Source organism: Chrysemys picta, chromosome 1 (assembly GCF_011386835.1).
Source record: "Chrysemys picta bellii isolate R12L10 chromosome 1, ASM1138683v2, whole genome shotgun sequence".
In the NCBI taxonomy this organism is placed as follows: domain Eukaryota; kingdom Metazoa; phylum Chordata; order Testudines; family Emydidae; genus Chrysemys; species Chrysemys picta.
Window position 1 is genome coordinate 224,046,476 of NC_088791.1, and position 20,001 is coordinate 224,066,476.

Genomic DNA, 20,001 nt, shown 5'->3' on the forward strand with positions numbered 1-20,001 from the left:
CAGTGTGAGTGCCACTGAAAATCAGCTCACGTGCCACCTTCGGCACATGTACCATAGGTTGCCTACCCCTGTTCTAAAGCATGTTGCAGCTAGTACAAAAGATTCTGGAGTACTACTGGGAGTGACAGGTGTTGACTGCTCGGCACAAACTGCTGAACAAAAATAGAGGATCCTTTTGGAGGAAGAAATTATTTTTTGCTATTTGTATTACACGAGCACATTTGAGATGAGACTGGGGTCCATCATGCAAGGCACCATACAAACACATAGCAACAGATGGTCCCTGTCATGGAGAACTTGCTGTCTAAACCTACAAGACAGAAATAGGGTAGGAAAGGAAACAGTGTCAAAGAGGGGATGTGGCTTGCCTTAGGTCATGCGTGGGAGCAGCTTGTTAAAGTGGACTGGTTGGGGGGAATGGAACAGGGAAGAAGTGTGAGGGGAGCAAGGTGGAGGGAGAAAAACATGAGGTTTTCACATAGAATGGGAATGACCCATTTGACTATGCAGGAGAAATACAGAGAAACTGCACTAAAGTCTGTTCACTGGGGCTAAAACCTGGGCTTTCTGACATACCCTCTCTTTGGCGCTGAAGATTATTATTCATTTAACTTGATGTTTGCTATCTGACCATGAGCTGCCCTTATTGGTAAGAACTATTGATATGTTATGGCAATTTCAGGGAACGATGTGCAGCAATGTAGCAATGCTATATATATTTAGTGTATGTATGAACCTTGCAACTCTATTTATATGCCGTATTATAATGTGCTCTTGATACTAGAGTCCCCCCTAGTGTCAGGACATAGTGTTGCAGGGACTTTTCCTCTCTAGCACCCCTTGTTGTCCCAGGTCTGCAATGGTCAGCTGCCTCCATGGCCCAGTGGCCAGCTTCTCTGGCCAGGTCAGGTTTCAGTCCAGTCCCCTTCCAGGGTTAACAGAACACAAATTAAATCTTAACTCAAAATAGCCACCTGGGCATTAAAGCCCACAATATAAACACTAATCCTTCATAGATACCCAACATTGTCAAGGTTGGGCCTCTGACTGGGCCAGGTTACTTGGGTTAGGGCAGGAAAAGTGTTCTTTCCCTTTCCTGGCTTCACCCAGAATTGGCCTGTAGTAGGTACAGCCACTGCTTTTTATCTGGCCTGCTGGGCCCTGATTGGCCTCTACCTGCTCCCGGTCCTGGTAGGTGCCAGAGAACCAACTCTCTCTGATTTTGCCTGTAGCTGATCATGGGAGACCTCTCTAGGCCAGTGTTTCCCAAACTTGGGACTCTGCTTGTTTAGGGAAAGCCCCTGGCGGGCCGGGCCGGTTTGTTTACCTGCCGTGTCCGCAGGTCCGGCTGATTGCAGCTCTCACTAGCTGCGGTTCGCTGCTCCAGGCCAATGGGAGCTGCTGGAAGTGGCAGCAAGTACGTCCCTCGGCCCGTGCTGCTTCCCGCAGCCCCCATTGGCCTGGAGCAGTAAACCGTGGCCAGTGGGAGCCGCGATCAGCCGGACCTGCGAACGGGGCAGGTAAACAAACCAGCCCGGCCCGCCAGGGGCTTTCCCTACACAAGCGGCGTCCCAAGTTTGGGAAACACTGCTCTAGGCAATCCATAAATGTCTGAAATCAATGTCCTTCCCTTCTGGCAAGGCACCTTCTTCTGCAGGGTTTGCTAAGGCAGTGAGGCCTCTGGCAAGAAGCAGCAAATGCCTGGTACACCACGTCAGAGGCTGCAAATATAAGAAGGTGCTGATGATGACATTCCCCATTGTAGACTGTAGTACATTCTAGTCTTGTGTTTGCTAATCAACTTGATTTAATTCTGCATTTTATCAGCCTGCAGCAGGCTGGAATGCTAGGATTTCATTCCGTTTGGTTATGTCTATTTCTTTGTCTCAGGCTGGGTTAGGAAAGGGATTTTGTTTCCTGATCATATTCTCCCAAACCTGCTGCTCCTTCATATTGTTGGCTACAAGCTTTAAAAAACAGACTTCTCCCTCTCCCTGCCAACAATCACCACAATTACGCTTTGGTAACAAAACCACTGTATATACAAACAAATCTGTCTTTTTCTTTTCATCCTCTTTATCCCTGCAACAGCTGGTTACCGAATATCATCAATGAGAGCCTGTTGTTCTACCTTGAAATGCAGCCAGATATCAATGGAAGCCCCCTGAAAAATGTTAGAAATGCTGCACTGATCACATGGATTATAATGGTAGGTCAACCATGATTTTTATTAGTCTTGGAAGTAGCTTCTGTATGACAGGCAGCAGCACCAATGTAATGAGTGTTTATTTCTTTCAAAATATAATCTCCCCTCGATACAAAAAAAATAAATAAATGGGAGAACATTTTCAAAATTACAGGAACTATTCTTCATATGAAACTCTGAAAGAAGAACTAAGGGATAAATTTTGCCCTGACTGATCCTCTGTGCATCCCTACTGAAGTCAAGGTGATTCATTCATTTTAAAAACCAGAAAGGACCGTTATGATCATCTACTGTGTCTTCCTGAATAACAGACTACAGAGTTTTCACCAGTGATTCCTGAATACAGGCTAACAACTTGGGTGCTTACTAACAATTTCAGCCTGTATTTGTAACTAAGATCATTTTCTTTGCTCTTTAAAGCCGCTATGTAGAAAACATCTGTATATACAAGAGAAAAATATATTGGTCTTTCAGAGCAATGATCCAAAATACTGTAGGAACACTACTAAAGTATTTTGGACCATTACTGGACTGTAATTTCCCTATCACCCCATAAGCGTAATGTTCCTGGAATAGTCAAAAGAGGATATTCTGGAGCTGATGATGCAGGTAGCTTCTTTGGGGAGATCTTAAATATCTGCAAAGCCTCTTAGTAAAAACACGCTCTTTGTTTTTCTTTTTGAAATGACAGAAAAATTTTCTAGCGGAGGGTCAAGGGTATATTTGGATGAGAGTTTTAATTAAGTGAACATTAAACACATGAAAAGCACTAAAACTCTTTTAGTTGGAGTTATGGCATAGCTCTAGCTGTGAATAATTCCCTCCCTTCCCACTTTCTGGGAAACTTACAGAGATTTATAGAATTTGAGGCCAAAAGGGCCCATTCGATCATCTAGTCTGACCTCCTGTATATCACAGACCATTACATTTCACCCAGTTATCCATGTACTGGGCCCAATAATTTGTTTGGCCAAAGCATAGCTTCCAGAAAGGCATCCAGTCTTGATGTGAAGATGTCAAGAGCTGGAGAATCCACTGCTTCTCTTGCAAGTTTAACCCATGTTACCACCAATTTTTCTTCTCTTAAAACAGTCTCCTCTATTTTTGTATGTGCGCCTTGGCTACAGCCCTCTGCCCACAGAGGACTCGCTGGGGCTTCTTTACAACATCGTTTCTAAATCTACCAGTCAGTAGAGCATCAGTATTAACCTTTCAATTTTTGCAGCTGAACCTGGCTAATCTGGCCTGAAGTATTATGGATGAATGTACATCTCCTGTGCATGGAATATTCCCCCATTCCCAGAACACACACAATACCCTGACACCTCCATCTCTGCATACCTAATTCTCTCTTTCCAGATTTTATCCTACATTAGTGTTACAAGAGATAAATTACTCCTCTTCCCACTCCCCCAGCACACCCTGCTACCCTCTGACAAGCAATCAGGCACCCTCAAGTATGTACCTCTCCATTTCCAGGTTTCATCCTGTATTAAAGGGTTAAGCGATGCCACTCACATGGTGCCCCCTTCTCTCCCAAGGGCTGAACACACTCACGTGACACAGCTCTCAGCTCTTGCTGGCCTGGAGGGCAAGAGGTCAAGTCTAGGAATTGAACTGTTTGTAAGCTGGCTATAAAAATAAAGTGCTGATTTCCCACGAGAAAAATAGAAACATCCGAAGCATTTACTTGCCAAATATCCAAGGAAGTGGGGACAGAGGTGATTTTTGAGAGACTGTCTCAGCTGCCCAGTTTTTTAATCCAACCAAGATGGACTTGTTCATGAGTCAGCAGCAGTTACAAACTGATTGATCACTGTTTAAGAACTTGGTTATCTGTGAGTGGCTGCTCTCAGTATGTTTGGCTCTGCTTTCACTGAAAAATTGCTCATGCAAAATAAAATTCATAAGACACAGTGGAGACTGTTAAAGCACAGTGAGGGCCATATTTATCCCTGATACAACTCCACTGAGTAGCTGAAGTCAAACCAGGCAAGCATTTGACCCCTTGTATTCTCAGAGTTATTGTGTACCAGAACAAGGGCTTTGGTTTCTTCCCTGGATTTGCTTGTGGCTAGAAGAAACATAACATGTACTTTCATCTGGATGCAGATGGGTGAGTTTTACAACATCTCTCAAGGCAGCAATTGTTCACTGTGAAGAAAATCTGTATGTCTACACTGCAATAAAAGACCCGTGGCCAGCTGACTTGGGCTTGTGGGGTTTGGGCTATGGGACTATACAATTGCAGTGTAGACATTTGGGCTCAAAACCCAGGGTCTGGCCTGGTCCCCAATGTCTATGCTGCAATTGTATTGCCCGCAGCCCTGCGAGCCCAAATCAGCTGACCCAGGCTTTGAGACTTGGTGTCGTGAATTTTTTTTTGCCGCGTAGATGTAGCCTTAATGCACAGGAATGGTTTCACTGTACTTGAAATTCACCACTCTGTTGATTTTAATTCCCATTGCAATTCTCCTTTCTTGTCTCTTCCAGGGAGTGCTGAATCCAATGCAAGGCTTTCTCTTCACACTCACTTTTTATGGCTGGACCGGGTGGAAACTGAACCTGAAGTGGCAAAAGAGAGAAATACCGTGGGAATCAATGTCCACATCAGCTGTTGCTGACAATGGCTACCCTTCTGCCATTGGCTCCTCTGTGAACTACCAAAGCAACATCCACGATTCGAAGAAGACAACAGCAGCCAGCAGCCAGCAGACTGACGAGGCCTTAAGCATGCTGTCTGAAGGTAACACTACCAATGATGACAGGTTATCCAGAAACTCTCCTATCTACCAGGGCTGGTAGTTTGCATCTGCATAAAGCTTAATGTTACCTCTCCCATTGCCATGACCTTTGATTAACCACTGCATGGAGTGCATCACTATTTGCTCCAGGGCTTGGTTGGGGCCTTGTCATCTGTCACATCCTATATATTTCCTGGAGGCATAAATGATAACTTATGTCTTCAGTCCTCTTGTAGGGAGTGTGGGAGAAGATGATACTGTTTGATGAATGCCTGATTGCTTTCCATTGTGTTGGCAGCAGTCTCTTTGAAGCTCAGTGTTTCTTAATTAACCTAATTGATTTCTTTTTGTACATTTTTGTTTTAACCTCTCTTGCCACCTGTACTTCAGCAGAATATTCTTTTGTTTAATAAACAAATTACTATTGTGTTGGGTTTTTCTAACTCTGGCCCCTTGCCTGACTTTCCAGAGGTGCAGCTCTATATCTGGAATTCTATCACTAGGATTGTAGGGATGCAAAATTGTCATCCTTAAAACAATGGTCAAATGTTGGAAAGACACAACTGTGACACAGATATGGATTTGCATTGTTTGCATATAGAACCCTGCTTAATAACTCTTCTTTTACCCTGCCCATTTGAATTTTAGTGGGATAATTAAGTGTGCTTTTATCTAAATGCGGTTGCAATTAATAGGAATATAGTCTTTTAGTACAGTGCAGTCTGGTATTTATACCATTAAGGGATGCAGGGTATAATTTTTAGTCATCTAAATGACTTTGGTGCCTAAATCTCATCAAAAGACAGTGAAATGTAATCTGCAGTCCTTTCTCTGAGGAGTGTTCTATTTTATATCCTGGTTTACTGAACTCAAGGGAATTCGAACAACAATATTTATTTCCTTCCCTAATTACTGTGCTCAGCATTGTGGCGTCTAAGCACCTGTGCCCAAATACTCGTTAAAACAGGATGATCGTTAACTAGCAATTGGGGCTCAGTCTACAGTGCTTATGCATGGTTTAAACAAGGGTAACCTAGGTTACAGTGTGGTTTGACAAGCCTATACTGACCAGCCCAAACTGATCACCCGTTTTAAAAAACATGCTAGTCCTGGCATAGGTTAGAACAAATCTTTAAGTCAATTCAAACAATTTTGTACTGGCTGTCCAAACTGTGTTATAACTGGTTCTGGTACAACCATGTTTAAGCATAAATAGATTGTCAAATCCCATGGAAACCCTGTGTAACTTTTTTTAAATTAAAGAGTAGAATGATAACAGCCATACTGCTCAGAGTTCCAGGAAGGTCAGAGAACCAGGTGCAGCTGGAGTTAAAAAAACAATTGATCTTACATAATCAATAAAAAGGTGATACAGTAAATTGATAAATGCGGGACTGATCTTTAAAGAGCTGCAGTTGCTTTGTAGAAAACCTTTAAAATCACAGTCTTTAAAAACAATCTTTTTTCCTCCCCACCCCCACACCTTTTCTTTTGGTTGGTTGGTTGGTTGGTTACTAGGGCCATTTGCATGTAACAGGATATTTTATTTGTTTGTAAAACTGGTCATTTCCACTGACGCTAATAGTGATGTCACAGACAGAGGATGAAGATTTCTGGAGCAGATTTAAATGGATCAAAATAAAGATCCTGTTTTCATGTAAGTCCAAGTAATTTTTAGGAGCAGAAAGAAAACAAGACTATTACAGGTAGAGAGAATTGTTGTTAATCTTCTCTCAGATGCTACTGTCGTGGGCCGCAGCACAAACCCCTAAAATAAACAAACGGATCATGCCTTCAAAGGCACAGCCACATGCTGAGGATGGATTTGCAAAGTGACAGTTTGTAGTGAGAAGCCCTAGAAGTCTGGTTAACTAATCCAGCATTCCTTCTTCTGCTCCAGTGCATCGCAGTTGCCGAGCACATCTGAAAGGGGAAAATGACCGCTTCACAGTCCCTTCCCCTTGTACTCCGCAGCCTGGCTGTACCCCATTTGGGGAGACTAGTGCCACTGCTGACCCTGAGCAAAGAACAATGGCTCTGCTCCCCACTTACAATGTGGTTAACACCTGTGCAAGATCCCGTTACTCTCTCGCCCTCCCACTTCCTTCATCCACAAAAAGCTGGCCATAATCTGCCCCAAAAAGTTTTTCAAAACCAGACTTGAGAGCTGAGTGGTGCTTTAACACATTGCCAGTCTGTGCAGGATATTATCATAAGACAACCAAACCCAAACCTTTCATGAAAGCCTCTTGCTGCTCTGACAACACTGGCTTCCATGACTAGGCTAATTTTGGTGCCTTGTGACATACATATACTGTATGCTGGGGGTAAAGCAACAGTGATTTTTAATTTAAAAGGAAACTTAATGGTGAGGAAAGTGTTACCACTCCCTCAATTCCTGTGGCATGTGTACTTGAGCTATTCCTCCTTTGTTCAAAAACGGAAGGGTAACTGTGTGTCCTGCACATTTGTACCCAGTCAACATTCAATTTTACTGCATGTGTAACACCGACAGACCCCGGTCATTGGCATCGAACCGGCGACCTCTGGAGCTTAGTGCATGAGCCTCTACTGCATGAACTAAAAGCCATGCTCTACATGGCTATTGGCTAAGGCTGTAGAGCAAACTCATTTAACTCTCTCTAAGTGGTCTCGGTGCCACTAGATGGGACAGAACATCACACCCAGAAGGTGTGTGGGTTACACAAGCAGACCATAAGAAAATAGCTCTCCTTCCCTTACCATGCACCAGATCAGTTTGTTACAAGCAAAGTGTTGCATTAACTTACCTTAGCCTTCTGCAGGTATTTGATTTACGTATTTAGAAGAGGAAAGTCTTCAGTAAGATACACTTACGTTTGGAAAGGCATAACTATTCATGTAAAACAATAGATCGTTGTAGCTATTAAAAATATGTAGTTAGAAGGAAATTCAAAGGTAACATTAACAACAAATGTTTGAGAGTCAGGAAGCTAGAATGTGGGACCAGTAGTGTAAAACACCTACCTCCCAGCAAGTCAGGAAATACAGCTATGTTTTAACACCAACCTGAACTCTGTTTATCCACTCTCAGTGAGTAGGAGACCCCCTACTAGTTATCACACAATAAAGAATTTTCTTCCCCATTTTGTAGATGAATTACAGTTGTATGGTCTTGGATTTTATGATGGTAAATCATACAGCCAGACTATATTGGGTAGGGGGTTATCTCAAGCTCAATTTGGGAACATACTGGGAGTCTTTACAGGTTGAATGTGGAAATATTTATTGCTAGCCTATGTCTAGAGGGTTCGGTCTCAAATTAGTATTGGGAAGGTGGCTCAGGGAGAGTGGAGACAGAATCCAATCCACAGTAGGACAGTAGCCTGAGTCAGGGTCTTGTGAAACATACATGAGATGTGGCTTCTGCCTTAGACCATGTCGGGGCAGGACAGTCTGGGCTCTAATTAATAGTAATATCTACAGTTTACTGGCCAGTCCACACTTTTCTCTGGGACAGTGAGGTGTCTGTGACTCACAGCTGAAAGGTAGATGTGAGATGGTGATCAGGTCATGGGCAGAATTACTGAGCACTTATACATTCAAAACAATTGTCCAGCAAGTTACATTCAGCTCAGATAACATGGGTTAGGGACATACCCATTATTAATTGTACATGATCATATTTTGCACACACCAGCGCATAACAAAGCTCAGCTACATGAATACTTGAAGAAATAACATTGTAAAATATATAAATAATATAACAAAGCTAGAATATAATTTTGAATAAAACCATTAATGCAATGGAATCCTCATGATATAAGTATTTGTGCATAATGGTACGTGATTAAACTAAGTATGTTCCAAAAGCTATACGACAGTAAGAAGCTGGATTGTTAAACACAAACACACAATATATGTTCTCTGCACAAACTTGACATTTGGTTTTAGGTTGTGTTAATTATAACAGTAAAACGTAAACTGTCAGGAACTCAGTGTGTCTTATCCCCTGCTACCATAGGATGCATTTTTCCAGACCAGCCTGAATTTATCCATTGGAGTAGAGTGGGGCTACATTTTGCCCAGCCAGTTTTATACATTTAATTAGTATTCAATCTGGGCAGATGTTCATGCTAATTGCATGGCTGAAATGCGAAGAGGTAAAGTTCTTGCACACCAAAGCTACACATTTGAGGTTCCCCTAGCTGTCAAATGTTTAAGTGTTCTGTACATCTCTAACTAAATCCTTCCTCTGATCTCCCCGTTTATATATACTGAAGAGGCATTAGAATCTAAAAGGCTTAGCACGGCTTTGGTCTAGGATGCCTACTTCTTCTGCCATACAACAAGAACTCCTGAAGGCAGCATAATATGTATGTGAGGAGAGGGGCGTTATCTTCCAAGATTCAGTTGACCTTGACAAGGGAAGAGTTTATCAAGATCAGATATACAGCAGTTACACATGGGGATGCCTAGGACAAAGGGTGGATAAGGTAACCTCATGTTGGGAAAGTCCGGATGAATCCGGATGGTGGTTTGGTCACTCACCTGTTAAAGAGCATGACTATATACACATATATGTACAGGATGATTGTTGGGGAAGCACTAGGTTTGCTGGAAACAAGCTGTTGAGTACTGTCAACCCCCTGGAGGCATTTGGTTATTTTGTCTCCCAATTACTGCTCCCCTAGAATGTTGCCAGTTGTATAAACATATAACTCCCGAGCTCTGTAGGTATGGATCACACACATTTCTGTTTACACAGAAAGAAAGCTGCACTCATTTGAGTGTCTGTGGGTCACATTTTCAAAAGACTCCTTCAGCAGGAGTTCTGAGACATGAGAAAATTCACCAATTGACTGAGTTTACATTAAAAAACAAACAAACAATCTCCACTGTGAAACTAACTGATCCCCGGCCCTAGACCCACCTGCTTGCATGCTGGTACTGTAGAGATTGGAAGGACTCCTAGAAAGATCAGACTCTTAACTACAAAGAAAAACACTAACATCATCAAGACCCACAGCAGTCACCTGGTTTAGAATGTTTTCCTAGCCTTAATCCTAACCATGCCCCCTGCCAGGCATGTTTAAACCTGTCATTGCTAGGAGACTTGCTGTTTGGTAAATTGACACAGAAGATCAACTGCAAGTAGGGAGCAACAAGTGTTAAGACTTTTTTTTCTTTGTTGTTCAAATGAAGTCCCTTAGAGGACATTTCACATCTGATAGCATCATTAGTGTTCAAAGGCAGATGGAATGCATGAGATCACCAAAACACAGATAGAGAGAGCCCTGTGAAATTTGGTCAAACAAAATACAATAGAAACTGCAGCAAGAACAAAAGTGTGGTAATTCAAGTGAAGAAAAGCATGTGTTTCTAATGAATACTGCAGAAAATGAACACAAACACATTTATTATTTGGAGGTAGCGATGGACCCAAGCTACAAAGCTCAGATCTGGATCCTGATCTGAACTTCTTCAATGGTTGGAGTCCTAGGAATTGGGCCAGGGTTCTGTACTCTGAGAAGATAGAAAATTTATTCTGTACTTCTCCATCATGAATGAGTCAATTGGTAATGAAACAAAACTGATTTGATTTGCATGTCACTGTGTGTCTTCAAGTTACTACGTGCTAAGCAACAGCTAAGACATTAAGGCCCCATCTACACTGGCAAGTTTGTGCGCAGTAAAGCAGCTTTGAGCGCTTTACTCCCAAGGTGTACACACTGCCAAGCCACTTAGTGTGCAGAAACTGCGCAGATGCAGCGCTAGAGCTTTCTGCGCCAGGGCTACAGCACTGTGGTGCCAGTGTAGACACCGTGGTGATTACAGCGCTGCAATTGGCCTCCAGGAAGTGTCCCACAATGCCTGTTCTCAGCTCTCTGGTCATCGGTTTGAACTGTACCACCCTGCCTTCAGGTGACCAACTGCTAGCCCCACCCCATACATTCCTTTGAAAATTTGAAAGTCTCCTTCCTGTTTGCTTGGTGATATGTGCAGCGGTCTCAGTGCATCTTTCCAGGTGGCCATGCCTGCTCCACACACCAGGCAATTCCGTGTTTGGAGCAATGCTGAGCTGCTGGACCTCATCGACGTTTGGGGAGAGGAGGCAGTGCAGTCACAGCTGCACTCCAGCCATCAGAATTATGATACCTACGGACAGATTTCTAGATGCACTTTGAACCTGAAAGGGGGCCATGACCGGGACACACTGCAGTGCAGGGTCAAAGTGAAGGAGCTGTGGAACGCCTACCACAAAGCGCGGGAGGCAAACCACCGCTCCGATGCTGCGCCCATGAGCTGCCGGTTCTACAAAGAGCTGGACATGATACTCGGTGGCAACCCCACCTCCACTGCAAAAGACCCTGTGGAAACTTCATTGGCTTGTGTGCCAGTCAAGAGTGGACCGAGCCAGGAGGAGGCAATCTTGGATGAAGAGGGGGAGGGGGACCCAGAGACAGAGGATGACTCAGAGGCCAGAGATGCATGCAGTCAGGAACTCTCTTCTACCCTGGAGGAGCCTACCCAGTCACAGCAGTCAGAGCTTGGCAAAACACAAACAGGAGAGAAGGTCCCTGGTAAGTGGATCTAATTTTGGAATTGCTGAAGCGAGTTGTTGGGGGCAGGAGGCTTGCAGAAAGCAGGCTTGTCTCCCAGCTCATGCCTAGTTTGAGCAGTGGAACAGGCTGTTGATACATTCCCTCACTTCACGGGAATCTGCCTCAGAGATCTCCAGGTAACTCTCGTGGAGATACTGAGAAATCCGCTGCCACAGGTTCCTCAGCAGAGCTGCTTTGTTTTGTCTATTAATGGTAACTTTCCCGCGCCACTTTGCCTTGACGGGTTGGGAGACCATTGCTTCACACAGGCTAGCTGCATAAGCATCAGGGTGGAAGTCGCAGGCTTGGAGAAGACTCTCCCTTTATTCCCTGCTCACCCTCAGTAGCGAGATATCTTCCATAATAATCATCTCCTGTGGAAAGTGTGGGGACAGGAATGATTATTAGGACCCCCTACAGTGCTGGTTCTCCCCAAGAGCCATGTGCCCAGTGTACAGCAGGGTCCGGGAAGAGTGATTTTCCCTGCCCCTGTGGCTACTCACCATTTTGGGGGTCTTGTGTCTCATGTGTGCTTGCCTGGGGTCAGCCAGTTAGTGACAGGTGTGTGAGTACTGGCTGTGTTTTAACTCACTGAATCAGTGTTGTTTGTGTTGCAAACAATACTGCTTCTGTAAAATGTTGCGTTTAAACTTCACAGAGGTGAGCTTGGGAGCAGAGCTCCCTCTTTGTTATCAGCAGCAGAATGGCTGCACAGAATTAGAAATCATTCAAGAACAACTAAGGAGGACTTTATGCGTGAGGTTATGATGCACTCCGCTGCCGAGAAAAAAGAATTGAAGGAGTGGTGGGACAGCAAGAAGAGGGACTGAAAGGAGAATGCGGCACACCAGAAAGAAGCCACAGAGCGGCTCTTAACAGTTATGGAGCGCCAAGCAGATACTAGCTCTTCAAACCGAGCAGCTCTGCGCCCGCCCTCCCCTGCAGCAGCTGTCGCAAAACTGTTTCCCGTGCATCCCCCCTACACTGCCAACACACTCTTATCAACCTCCTGGCTCCACTCTCTACCCACAGCATTCCACTCCTCCCCCTCACAGTCCAGCAGTGTGGAGTCCCAGTACTCACTGCAATCAACACCCATCCCTCTGCAGTTTGGCTCTGCTGAAGTCCAGCACCCACTGCAACATACTCCAAAGGAGATGGTTGGGTATGATCCCTGGACATACACAAATCTGTAGCCGTCCCGGGACCCCTCCTCCTCTTGAGACCTTCCCTTCCCCCATCCCCCTCCCTGCTGATGATTTTTTTCATTTGACTCCTCTGGTGGTTGTCTTTCAATAAAATAATTGTGTTTGTTTGAAAGCAATCTTTATTCTATTAAGTGAAAGCAAAAAGAGCACTGCAAAGCAACATACAATTATGTTAAGGCCCCTTCTTGCATCATGTGCACCAATCACCTCCTAGCATTACAAGCACTGCAATCCCGAGTAACAAATATTAGTGGCTTTCAGCTTCAGATTGCTGCCTCAAAGCATCCCTGATCCTTATGGCCCTGTGCTGTGCCCCTCTAATAGCCCTGGTCTCTGGCTGTTCAAACTCAGCGTCCAGGCGCTGAGCCTCTGTGGTCCAGTGAAGCTTTCACCCTCCCCTTCACAAATATTATGGAGCGTACAGCACGTGGCTATAAGCATGGGAATATTTTCACTGTCCTGGTCCAGCTTCCCATAAAGGCATCGCCAGTGGGCTTTTAAACGGCCAAATGCACACTCCACAGTCATTCTGCACTTGCGCAGCCTGTTGAACCGCTCCTTGCTGCTGTCAAGTTGCCCCATGTATGGCTTCATAAGCCACAGCATTAAGGGGTAGGTGCAGTCTCCTAGGATTACAGTGAGCATTTTGACTTCCCCTACAGTGATCTTCTTGCAGCTTCTTGAAGAGGCCAGTGTTCCAAAAGATGCGTGCATCATGCACCTTTCCGGACCAGCCTGCCTTAAAATCTGTGAAACGCCCATAGTGATCCACAAGCACCTGGAGAACCATTAAGAAATACCCCTTGCGATTAATATACTTGGTGGCTAGGTGGTCTGGTGCCAGAATTGGAATGTGTGTGCAATCGATCACCCCTCTGCAGTTAGGGAAGCCCATTTGTGCAAAGCCATCCACAATGTCACGCACGTTGCCCAGAGTCACGGTCTTTCGGAGCAGGATGCGATTAATGCTCCTGCACACTTCCATCAACACGACTCCAACGGTCGACTTTCCCACTCCGAACTGGTTAGCAACTGATCGGTAGCAGTCTGGAGTAGCCAGCTTCCACAGTGCAATCTCCACGCGCTTCTCCAACAGCAAGGCAACTCTCATTCTCGTGTCCTTGCACTGCAGGGCTGGGGCAAGCTCATCACACAGTCCCATGAATGTGGTTTTCTGCATGCAAAAGTTCTGCAGCCACTGCTCATCATCCCAGACATGCATCACGATGTGATCCCACCACTCAGTGCTTGTTTCCCGAGCCCAAAAGTGGCGTTTCACTGTGGTCAGCACCTCCATGAATGCCACAAGCAACCTTGTGTTGTAACTACTACACGTGGCGAGATCAATGTCACACTCCTCTTGACTTTGTAGTTTAAGGAATAACTCCACTGTCACTCGTGACATGTTGGTCAGTGCAAGCAGCATACTAGTCAACAGCTCGGGATCCATTCCAGCAGCCCGAAAGAGGCAGGGCAGGGCGCACAGTACACAAACCGTTGAAAGATGGTGCCAAATGCGGACGGAAGCACAGGGATTGCTGGGATGCAAAGCAATGCATCATGGGGCATTGGGACAGGACCCAGGATGCCCCATGACCCCTTCCGCCTTCCCACAAGTCTTAGCGACAAAAGAGAAAAGGTGCTCTGTGGGATAGCTGCCCAGAGTGCATCGCTCTCAATAGTGCTGCAAGTGCCGCAAGTGTGAATATGCTATTGCGCAGGCAGTTGTCAGTGTGAACACACAACAGCGGTTTTCCTTCGGCACTCTCTGAGCGGCGCTGTAACTGCCAGTGCTGTAACTTTGCAAGTGTAGATGTGCCCTAAAACTCAGTGAGTTGAGTCAGCTGATCACGGTGTGATCATAACACTCTGTTGGATGTATTTTCTTTTTCATCTGTGTATAGCCAGCTTGTGATTTGGCTCAATTTTGGCTTGACTCTGCCTTCAGCAAGACCAAGTCTAACTCCCTGTTTAAGAGGCATAAAAAGATTAGAATTGGAATAAGAGATGAAGATGCAGATGTATTGAGTTCAAGAGCTACTGGAAAAAGATGCCTGTTACTCTTCTATGCTACAATAGGTGCCTTCTCTACCCATATGAAATAGTATGATTACTTTTAGGAGAAGGTATAATATATGCTGGAAATAGGACCAACATTTAAGTGTGGAAAGTGACCTGCTTTTGAAAGTACTCTGGGTTGAGAGGAAGGAGAAAAGGCTACATAAAGGTCTCAGAGCTGCAGGCTGAAGTGAATGTGACAAATGTTTAGAAAACAAGAATGCTAGCCACGAAAAGATTTATATATATATATATAGATAAAACAGAGAGAATGCATTCCCTCTTTGGGAAGTTATGTGTTTAGAGTCAGGAAACAAATATTTTAGCATGGGGACTTTCCCTAAAGGCTTGTCTACATAACTAGTTAGTGCATGGCAAGCCAGGGTGTCAATGTAGAGCACACTAGCTTGCTGCACTAACTGGCTATGTGGGCCCTCCTAGTGTGCACTCAAGGTTCCACAGTGAATTGTAATGTCCTCCCTTCCTGATACAGTGGCTTCCACTAGGGTGAAATGACATTCCTGGTATCTAGGTACAGATAGCAATAGAGTTAAACAGACCGCTACTGGAATGTTTTGTTCAGTTATGGTGTCAACAAATCAAGAAGGATGTTAAGAAATCGGAGAGGGTTCAGAGAAGAGCCACAAGAATGATTAAAGAATCAGAAAACATGCTTTATAGTGAGACTCAAGGAGTTTAATCTATTTAGTTCAACAAAGAGAAGATTAAGGGGTGACTTGATCATAGTTTATAAGTATCTACATTGGGAACAAAAATTTGATAATGGGTTCTTCAGTCCAGCAGACAAAGGTGGAACAAGATCCAATGGCTGGAAGTTGAAGCTAGAGAAATTCAGACTGGAAATAAGGCAAAAATGTATTTATTTTAAAGTAATTAACCATTGGAGCAATTTATCAAGGGTTGTGATAGATCTCCATCATGAGCAATTTTTAAATCAAGACTGATGTTTTGCTAAAATATGTAGTCTAATTCAAACAGAAATGAACTCAGGGAAGTTCTATGGCCTGTGTTGTAGAGGAGATCAGACTAGATGATCACAGTAGTCAAGCCTATCTTTATAATCTATTAATCTAAAATAACAATAAAAATAAACATGATTGTGTCTGTGAGGTTGTTGAGTCAGAATATTCAGTGGGTTTTAGTACAACTTTGTGATCACATTGAATCATAAAGTACTGTAAAATGGAATGCTTAGTAGTAGATTGGTTGACATTACCTGATCTTTTGCAGTTCCTTAGCAAAAGTAGATGAATTATCCAACTATACATCAATGGCTTCTCTCCTGCAACCAGAGGTGACATGTGTGGGGGGCAGGAGGGGGAGACGTTTCCACTCCCCCCACCCCCCGGATTTCTGCCAGGGTTTGCCAGCCAGGTGCCCCACTCTGTGAGGCAGCTCCTGGAGCTGTGCCCAGGGGAGAGGGAGCAGCAAACAGCTGGGAGCTGCGAGTCAAGCTGTTTTGGGAGGGGACAAACCTTTAAATTATGCCCCTCCCCCCAATGTCAGGAGGTACCAGTCATCTCTGCACAGATTCCATCTTGCCATTAGGCAGGAAAGAGCTCATCCTAACACTGCTCTTAAGGAAAAGTTTGAGAAAAGAACGCAGCTTTGCCAAGAGGCATTGCACAGGAGCATTCAGAATACACGTATCCATTTGGTTTGGGTAAACAGGAAGAAGACTTTTCATATAGGACAGAGGAGTGCAGGATTGGGTTGGTTCAAGAGAATGGATTATTGAGATCTTCAGCCCCTAAAAGGGTGGTATGAATCCAAATCCAGGTCAGTAGTGGTCTAAAGCAACTGTCCTCCAATGGCATTTTGGTGACCTCTGTGAAATTAGTTTGTGGCCTTAGCCTAGTTCCCAGATCACAGGTATCAACTTCACAAAAATGACCACTGCAGAGGTAATCCATTTTCATCTTTATTGAAAGTTTCAGCAGAGGTCAAGAATTGAAAAGACATGGAGTCTGATCTACACTCTAACTCTTGTGCTGTTGGCCCTTTGGGTCAGGGATTAGGCCCACTAGAAGGGAAAAATTGGCTATACCTGCTCTGCAGATAATTAGAACAGTCTCCAAGATGTTAATTTGGGAACTTCATGAGCACTAAATTCATTTAAAGAAACAGGAGATAAGGTTGCTTTGCTCTGGGTCACATGGGAGAAGCTGACTGACAATCATTAGAATTAAGGGGAATTCCTAGTGGTTCCAACTGGAAGTATTTAATTGTTATGAAGTCTTGGAGGTTTGCATTCTGTTAACAAAGCTAATGTTCCTAACATCCATTTGTGCCTCTCTCTCATCTGAATGGAAATCACTCTCTTACTTACATTTCCAAGTTAAAGTATGGTATTCCGTTAGCGTGAGTAAAACCTCAAACCACAACAGATTTAGATACATAAAATGGATTACACCAGGATGAATTTGGCCCAGAGAGAAAGGAAATGATTTAGCCTTTCATGGCCAATGGTAAAAATAATGATAAAAACAAAACTTGGTTTGATTTAGAAATTATATCGATTGCAGGTAACTGTCAATAAAAATAAACCCAAGAGCTTGTTTTTCTATGGTATTCAGGCAACAAACAATACTGTTAAGTGCCACAGAAAGGTTTATTTCAAGTTTTGTGTATGAAAGGAGCCTCCATCTTCCATTTATAAATGTGAAGATCTAGTTAAACATGAACTAGAGAGTTAGTTTGCAAGATGCCGCTGCCCTCCTTTTTGGTAGCCAAAGAGGAAATGTTATCATGCCCTACACCCCACAAAACACATTTTTTGCTAGAACTTTAGCAGTAGGAATATTGTTGCAACTCCAATGCCACAGTTAAGTTATCTAGTAGTAGGAAATACAACAAAACAGAGCACTTTTACAGCAGGAAACTTCCAGTGGCTGGATTAATTGACTTCAGAACTACTTTGCACCACTCAGGTGGCATGTGCTGGATAATGGGGCTGATGGTATTTTGAGAATGCAGGAGTACCTTTAATGCTTACCTAAAGAGAGTGTTTCCTTTGGGTAAAATTTACCTCACCTCAAAGCATGGATTAATGGGCTTTGAGCAGGAGAAGTGTGAACATAAGAACAGCCATGCTGGGTCAGACCAATGGTCCATCTAGCCCAGTATCCTGTCTTCCAAATGTGGCCAATGACAGATGTGTCAGAGGAAATGAACAGAACATGGCAATTAGCTAGTGATCCATTCCCTGTTGTTCACTCCCAGTTTCTGCCAGTTAGAGGCTTAGGACACCCAGCACATGGGGTTGCAGCCTTGATCATCTTAGGTAATAGCCATTGATGGACTTATCCTCCATGAACTTATCTAACTCTTTTTTGAACCAGTTATAGTGTGTGGGTTTCGAACGGTAATGCCTCATCTCAGTCTGTGGGTGGGGAACTGTGGAACTCTGGATCCATTATTCCAAATCCCAGGCTTCAGGTAGTAGAGACCATAACATCTATCCATCCCCTAGAGTTGGATTTGTAGCCATTGGATCCACAAACACAGTCAATCTCCAATCCCCCATCTCCAGGCCAACCTCCTATTCTAGCTTCTTGCTCCCTTTCTTGTCTTCCCTGGCCTATTTGAAGCTGGTGCAGAATCTAGCACTGATATGTACAGGGTGTGGACAAAGGCCCCTGTACATCTGTTCTGCAGCATCCTGAGAAACCATGGAAATGTGTAAAGAACCTCTCTCTCTCTCTCTCTAAAAATAAGGTAGCATTTTAAAATCATTTAGTTCTGAGAAGTTTTGTTCAAGAAGCATAAAGAATAAATTCCATCATACCTGCACTAGATGAAGTGTTCTTGTCCTACCTCTCACACTCCCAAGTAGTACCAGAGCTAACAACAATATCTGAACCTAGGTGGACATTAATTTCAGCTAGGGAAATGTACAAGCAACTGGCTGCAATGCTCTGTAGCCTACTACAGCAGATCTTGTGTGAACTTTCTTTTAAAAAGCCAACTATCTCCCTTCAGGCTACAGTGTTCAACAAAATACCACAGTTTCTGTGGAAATGTCATGAACTTCATTCCCCCCCTCACCCCGCCATCATGTGCCCCCATGTGACAGGGAGATCCGCATTTTTGTTGCTTTAACAAATATCTTTGCTCAAAGCACCAGAAATTATTGGCCAAAGCTCACAGACTCTCCCACAATCACATTAAGTACTCTAAGTTTAATAACTTAGCTCCCCAATAGCTCACTGGGTAATGCAATCAACCATTTCCCTAGGAATGCAAGTACACTGAAAGCAACAAGGCACAGGGCAGATAAAGATAACTTTTGTTGCCCTCACATACTGTCTGTCTGAATACATAAAGCTTCTGGCCAAAGAGCTCTGTGGTCTGAAAGCTTATGTACCAAGACTCCGGGTATGTCTACACTACGGGATTAATCCGAATTTATATAATTCGAATTTTGGAAACAGATTGTATAAAGTCGAATGTATGCGGCCACACTAAGCACATTAATTTGGTGGTGTGCGTCCATGTACTGGGGCTAGCATCAATTTCCGGAGCATTGCACTGTGGGTAGCTATCCCATAGCTATCCCATAGTTCCTGCAGTCTCCTCCACCCATTGGAATTCTGGGTTGAGATCCCAATGCCTGATGGGGCCAAAAACATTGTCATGGGTGGTTCTGGGTATATCCTCCCCCCTCTTCAGGGAAGCAACGGCAGACAACCGTTTCGCGCCTTTTTCCTGGGTGAACAGTGCAGACGCCATACCACGGCAAGCATGGAGCCCGCTCAGCTCAAGACAGCAGTCATGAACATTGTAAACACCTCGCGCGTTATCATGCAGTTTATGCTGAACCAGAACCTGCAAAATCAGGCGGCGAGGAGTAGGCTATGGCAGTGCGGCGGCAAGAGTGATGAGGACATGGACATGAAATTCTATCAAACCGTGGGCCCCCGCGCTTTGGAGATCATGCTGTTAATGGGGCAGGTTATAGCCGTGGAACACCGATTCTGGGCCCGGGAAACAAGCACAGACTGGTGGGACCGCATAGTGTTGCAGGTGTGGGACGATTCCCAGTGGCTGCGAAACTTTCGCATGCGTAAGGGCACTTTCTTGGAACTTTGTGACTTGCTTTCCCCTGCCCTGCAGCGCCAGAATACCAAGATGAGAGCAGCCCTCACAGTTGAGAAGCGAGTGGCGATAGCCCTGTGGAA

General features: G+C 44.3%; 1 protein-coding gene across 5 annotated transcripts in view; it reads left to right on the forward strand.

Annotated features, from left to right (window-relative positions):
• The window catches only part of GPR143 (G protein-coupled receptor 143), a 51,795-nt gene that overhangs the window by 25,017 nt on the left and 6,777 nt on the right, over positions 1-20,001 (forward strand). For 4 of the 5 annotated variants that reach the window (XM_065580713.1, XM_065580714.1, XM_065580712.1 and 1 more), the window contains 2 exons: positions 2,092-2,209; positions 4,700-4,952. In XM_065580713.1, the coding sequence (XP_065436785.1) occupies positions 2,092-2,209; positions 4,700-4,952 (371 nt within the window). Of the gene's footprint in view, positions 1-2,091; positions 2,210-4,699; positions 5,378-20,001 lie in introns of those variants that run through there. The other variant, XM_065580715.1, reaches the window with a different exon arrangement.